Source organism: Eucalyptus grandis, chromosome 6, assembly GCF_016545825.1.
Source record: "Eucalyptus grandis isolate ANBG69807.140 chromosome 6, ASM1654582v1, whole genome shotgun sequence".
Taxonomy (NCBI): domain Eukaryota; kingdom Viridiplantae; phylum Streptophyta; class Magnoliopsida; order Myrtales; family Myrtaceae; genus Eucalyptus; species Eucalyptus grandis.
In genome coordinates this window covers 25,348,375-25,354,887 of record NC_052617.1, presented here as the reverse complement: position 1 = coordinate 25,354,887, position 6,513 = coordinate 25,348,375, and the positions used below count along the sequence as shown (strand labels likewise).

Sequence of the window (6,513 nt, the reverse complement as noted above, 5' to 3'; positions counted from 1 at the left end):
TAAAATCTGGATCGTAGATTCAGAGAACAGATGATGCAAACGAAAATAATAAAATAAAGTACTGAGTAGAACTCAAAATGCAGATTGCAGGTTCAACTTTCTCAACCCAAAATAAAAAGAGTACGAGTAGAACTCAAAATACAAATCGTAGGAGAACAGATGATGCAAATAAAAAATAAAATACTGAGTAGGACTCAAGAGACAGACCGTTGGCTCAGAGAGAGAAGATGGCCAAAATAAAAAACAAATCAAGGAAAGTAACTTATTGGAATGAAAACTTCCAAGCTTCAACGCTTCCTCTTCCGACAACTATTCGCCTTTTGGTTTAGGCGACAGCGGGGCGAACCAGACAAGCAAGAACATAGCATGAATTAATTGTAAGAAACATGGTTCGTATGCGAATAACTGTTGAAATAGTGATAAGATTAGATTTTAATTCCTACGATAACATCTTCATGAAGCATGCAGACAAAGGTAAAAAGAGAAGACTTTTGGCCAAACAGATAAATGAACTCCCTCTTGATTGGCTGTCTTATCTCCCGAAATCTATATTGGATATACAAACTTGCTTCAAGTTAATGAAACCTTCAACTTTCTCGACCCAAAAAAAAGTAAAAAGTATGAGTCAAACTCAAGATACAAATCGTACGTTCAGAGAACAGATGATGCATATAAAAAAAATAATTAGGAAAATAACCCTTTGAGAAAATCCAAATCCAAAGTCGAATGCTTCCTCTTCAAACAGCGGAGGGAACTAGACTGGGCCTGCAAGAACAAGCAAGAACATAGCATGAGTTAATTGTGAGAAACGTACTTCGTATGCCAAAAACTATTGAAATAATGATAAGATTAGAATTTAACTCCCTCAATAACATCTTCATGAAGCATGCAGACTAAGGTAAAAAGAGGACGTTTGGCCAAGCGGAAAAATGAACTCCCTCCTAATTGGCTGTCTTATCTCCGGAAATCTATGATTGATATTCTAGTTTCTGATGTAAACAAACTTGCTTTGAGTTGATGAAACCTTCAACTTTTTGCAACCGAAAAAAATAAAATAGAAAGTACAAGTAGAACTCAAGATACAAACCATAGGTTCAGAGAAGAGATGATGCAAAAAAACAAATAATTAGGAAAATAACCTCTTGAGGACTTTCAAAGTCGAACGCTTCCACTTCCTTCTGCGGGGGGAACTAGACTGAGCCTGCAAGAACAAGCAAGAACATAGCATGACTTAATTGTGAGAAACATAGTTCGTATGCCAAGAACTGTTGAAATAGTGATAAGATTAGGTTTTAATTCCTGCAAAAACATCTTCGTGAAGCATGCAGGCAAAGTTGAAAAAAGAGAGGGACTTTTGGACGCCCACTCAAGAAAAATTCCTTCTTTTTCATTTGGACTCGTATTTCAATTGAATGAAGAATGCAAACTCGGATTAGGTTCAAGCAGGAACTTACCAGTGGGTGATAAATGGTGTCATAGAACAATTTGAGATATCGGCAGCTCTCGAGGTTAGTCACATGCCTCCTGAAGCCGTACATAGTAGGTAGGTTCAACAGCTTCTCAGAGTATATTTTCCATGTATACCTTATCAAAAGCGAAAAAAAAAGGTAATTACATTAGAAAAACTGTATTCCCAAAAACAATGAACATCATTTAAATCTGAAAAACCATGTTTTTATATGCTTACTTCTCTTCAATTCTCTGCACGGCACCCTCTGAGATTTTGTCCCAGTGGCTTTGGTCAGTCTGGCACTTCTTGAAGAACTCCACAAGAAGCTCGGCCGCCTGGTCACCACAGTAAGGATCAATGTGGAAGCCCGATTCACCATGCACAATGATCTCAGCCGGCCCACCATAGCAAGTGGCAAAGGTCGGCAATCCACAAGCCATAGCCTCAACCACAGTCAAACCAAAAGCTTCATAGATAGCTGGTTGAACAAAGACCCCCTTCATGTCGCAGATGTAGCGGTAAAGCTCTCCGTTCGTCTGTCGGTTCATCTGGAAGGAAATCCACCTGAACTGGCCATTCAGCTTGTACTTCTTGATGAGGTTGTACATTTTCTTCATCTCAGCCTGCTCTTCCAAGTCCTTTGAATCCTTCCTCCTGTCGCCCCCGACCATGACCAAGTTGGCCAGTTCCCTCAACCTGGGGTTCTTGCCATACCACTTGACAAGCCCTGTCAAGTTCTTGAAACGGTCCAGACTCGCCATGGTGAAAATAATTGGCTTGTTCTTATCTTTCAGAACACATCTGTTTAACATTAGAGACAATGTGAATTAACAATAAACATCTTCGATTCCCAAGAATGTCATAACAAATGCCAGGACAGGATTTAAGTTGGGTATGAAGGAAGGACCAAAACACTCACAAGTGTTCCTTGTTCTCAACTTTGCTGAAGAGGAGTTCTTCGATCTCATGGTGCAAGATTCTCAACCGTCGGTTCTGGTCGGTGTAGGGGAAATAGAAGCTCATGTTGGCACCCGGAGAAACAACGTTGAACTTTGGGTCAAAGACGTTGATCCCGTGGACAACTCGGTAGAGTCCAGGAAGAGTGAAGTTCATGTAACTCTCATACTGCCCCACAGTATCCTTGCTGAAAATATTGAAAAATAAGGAATATTAGAACTGCCGACAATCGAATTTCAAGATGCACAATCGAGTAGAATCACCTTCCAGCAATTTCTTGGAAGGTGCTGGTGATGATGAAGTCAGCGTGGTTCATAGCGATGAGATCCGCTGTGAACTGGCAAGAGAAGCGGTGCTTCTCCTCAAATTTCTTCCAGTATATGTCAGACTCTGGGTACTTTATCTTCTCAAGGGCATGTGCTATTGTACACTGTACAAAGAAGCAAAAGATCAGATTATATCAGGCTTCGAGTATTTCGGCATTAGTGTCTCCAAGTGACAAGATTATGAAAAAGAGAACAAACCTGTGTAACACCTAATTCTTGGGCTAACAAGGAAGCAACAATGTTTCCATCACTGCAGTTTCCGATGATCAGATCGGGATTGCGCTGCAACTTTGCATTGAGTTCTTCCGCGACATACTGATAAGAGTTGCCAACAAAAACCATTAGTCCCAACCAGAAACTAAATGAATTCAACAGGCAAAATGACCAAAAGTACATAATTGAGTCTGTCAATACCTCGGTGAATCTTTCCAAATAGGGCCACACCTCGAATCGGGAAATCCCCTTGCATACAATTCCCTTCTCGTCCTTAAAGGGGATGCGAAGAATGTAAGAGTGCTTGGTCCCGAAAACATTCTCGAGGTGGTGGCCCCAGGTGGTTCCAACCGCCTCCTGGGAGAAGCCGAGTGATCTAACACAATACACAATAAGCATTTAAAGTAGAGGCCAATTCATCAAATCACCACATAAAGTCCCAACTATAAACTTGTGAAACTTACAATGAGGATCCGAGGAGTAATATCCAGTCCTTGTTGCTTAATGCGGTGAAGCATTTCAGTCTCTAGGGCACGAACTTGATCCAGGATGTAAACAACCTAGAAATAGACAGTATTGTAAAATGATTAAGTTAAATGCAAAACCACACAACATGTATATTCTCCTGATTAAGAGATGCTGACTCAATAAAACAAGTACCAGGCCACTGGTATCTGGATAACCTAGGACATTGTCCTGAGCAAAGTATCCATGGGGAGACACAACCACAGCATCGAAGACCATTGGAATCCTTCCCAAGAACTTCTCGAGAGTGCCCGGGTTGGGAGCCTCAAGAAGACCCAACAGGAGCTGGATCATCTCAAGGACCCGCTCAGCTGTGTCGCCCCACCCCTGCTCCAGCCCGATCTCCTGCAACTTGTGCTGGAACTCAGAATACAGAGTCTCCGGTTTGAGTGGGGTCAGATACTCCACTGCCTTCCTCAGGACAGGTTGGAGGGACAACACATTCTGGATTCTGGCATTCATCATGATGTTCTGCAGAATTGCCCAATGTTCACATAAGCCATAAACAGATCACAAATGTTTTTATCAATGTGCACCACATTCTGTAATCTTAATTGGCATTGAGTTCTCAGTGTTCACCATATTGTGACATAAGGTGAAAGAAATCTGAATTTATAACCCATGTCTCATTTTCAAGACTTCGAATGAATGTGTTCGATCGGAAGTTATATGTACCTTCCCCTTGTAGGTGTGGACTTGGAGGAATTCAAGCAGAGGGTACCAACTTTCCTTGTCATGGAAGAGCTTATTGGAGAGACTGCAACGGATATACTCAACGCCATTCCCAATAGATGTGGAAAGAGTTGGGCGCTCAAAAGTGGCAGTGATTGGCCCAAAATTAGGGTTGAAGCTGCAACACAAGACAAATAAACTGGCATTAACACGCCCAAAACAATCAAAAACAAGAACAGCTTAAAGAAACATGACCCAGAGTTCTAGAGATCACTGAGAAACGGAAAAAAAGAAACGGAAGAGAAAGAATAGACAATGAAGATTCTGACCTTCCATCAGCAAGCGCCTCTTTGAAGTGCAGATACTCAGCAACCTCCATTTGCTCAAGAACATGAGCACGGACGTTCACACGGATGTGTTCCCACACACCTGGCCCTTGACGAACAGCAAGAGCAACCCATGGAGGCGACACAATTGCTTCCTAAACCCCAAAATTTACGGCCAAAAAGAAAAAGAAGAGGTTCCTTGAGAAGTTAAACCCAAAAAAAAAAGGTTTAAGAACAGCAAAATTAACCCATTATAGCTATACACGAGCAGATTTCAAGAGCGAACAAAACAGGAAAAACACCAACGTGCGGAAGCTCATAACACCTGAGTGAATTTGAGGAGGACTTCACCAAAAGCCCCATCAAGAAGCTGTGCTCTGCTCTCCTCAGGGATCGCCTGAAGCTCAGCAAGAATTTGGTGGCGCTGCAAGATGCCTTTGCCCTTGGCTTCAACCCTTCGACATGAAAACAAAAGTATCAAAACATCTTTTAAGCTGACTTCCTCCTTCTAAAGGCAATCCTTTTACAAACTCTTCCGTCTCCATGTTTTACGAAGTAGATTTTCCTCCACTAAGAGAAAGTTCTAAGCTTTCTTTTCCAACCACTTGAGAATTTGTTGATCGACAATGGAGATATATCCATAATCTAAAGGTTCTAGCGCCAAGTGATGTGGATGAACGCCGAAGGCAAAAAAAACACCTGTTGTCGAAAATATTTTGAATTATTTACATGCTAGAACCACCCATCAAGATGTTGACTTGGGGCCTTCCTTGCTTTTACCTTAAGAGGAAGGCGCGAAGACCGTCGGGGTGAGTAGAGAGGGCAATATCAAAACGCTCGCAAATGCTTTGACTTCGGGGCAACAAACGATCAGCCATGGCTCGATTCTCCTCTCGGAGAAACTGCACGAACCACCGAAGCGAAACACACTGTGGTTCAGAAGTAGGGGTTTTGAATAACCCCAAGAAAGAACAATCGAAGCACGACAAGTCAAACTCACTAAGTCACCATTAATTCCCACTTGGGAAAACCAAAAAACTCTGCAACATCTCTATGCATCCGCATCGAAACACTCAGAGGTCGATGAGCTCGGAAGTAGAGATTTTTACCTTCGAACGGCGCGAGGGAAGCGGGGGAATCCCTCAATGCAGAGGCGATCTTCCAAGGGACACGAACGAGTCACTCAGCAGAAGTCGGGGCTTCCTTTCAGCCAAAAGGAAAGAGGCGATTCTCAAAATACATGGGCAAAAAAGGCAACGTGATTTGACAAATACAAATTGGGTGTGTGCGTTTGGTAACGATTTTATTTCGGGGAATCAAAGATATATTTTTATTCTGTTCGAGAACAATTTTTAAGCATTTTAAATCATTTGATAACTATTCAAATTTTTATTATTATTTTGTAATAGAATTATATTCGATACCATGTTAATTGATTTTGTTTCAAATTAATTTTTTTAATTTTAAATAACTTTTTTCTTTTTTTCCTTTTTCTCTCATGTTCTTCTTCATCCCGTGGCCGGTGGCCGGTCCGGCGACCTCACCGGAACATCGTCGGCCTCGGCGAGGCTGGCCCTCATTGGCTGAGCCTCCCGATAGTTGGGCAAGGCTCACCCAGCCCCACTAAGCCTCACCGGTTGCTAGGCTTGCCTCCGGCGAGCTCGCTAGATCGGTTGCCGTCAACCAACGGCGGACGATAGACGACAAACATGGGATGGTGGTAAATGAAGAAAAAGAAGATAAAATGGTAGAAGAAAAGAAATATGATTTTGATTATTAGATTTATTTCTGGAATAAGAATCAATTTTTTTTTTTTTTTATTATCACTGTGGGAGATGAGTCCGCGGCACCACCTCGGGTTTACGTCGCCGCCTGCCTGCATTTTGTACGGCGATTCCTAGGTTATCAAAAAAATTTTATATTATTATTCTCGATTCTGTTCCAAATTTAATTATGAGAACAAAAATTTTACCAAACACTATTCTGTTCTCAAATTGCTCCCGAGAACAAAAAATTAGAATCAGGCATTATTTGGATGGTTACC

The 6,513-nt window shown here is 41.8% G+C and overlaps 1 protein-coding gene across 1 annotated transcript; it reads right to left on the bottom strand.

Annotated features, from left to right (window-relative positions):
• Nucleotides 1-489: 489 nt before the first annotated feature.
• LOC104437966 (sucrose synthase) lies at nucleotides 490-5,673 on the bottom strand. The gene is given in 16 exon segments (XM_039314219.1): nucleotides 490-765; nucleotides 1,140-1,201; nucleotides 1,455-1,584; nucleotides 1,688-2,251; nucleotides 2,370-2,594; nucleotides 2,671-2,837; nucleotides 2,932-3,048; nucleotides 3,148-3,303; nucleotides 3,305-3,322; nucleotides 3,411-3,506; nucleotides 3,607-3,942; nucleotides 4,147-4,321; nucleotides 4,473-4,624; nucleotides 4,795-4,924; nucleotides 5,250-5,398; nucleotides 5,579-5,673. Coding segments are annotated over 15 exon segments (2,454 nt in total). The 5' UTR covers nucleotides 5,348-5,398; nucleotides 5,579-5,673; the 3' UTR covers nucleotides 490-737.
• Nucleotides 5,674-6,513: the final 840 nt, after the last annotated feature.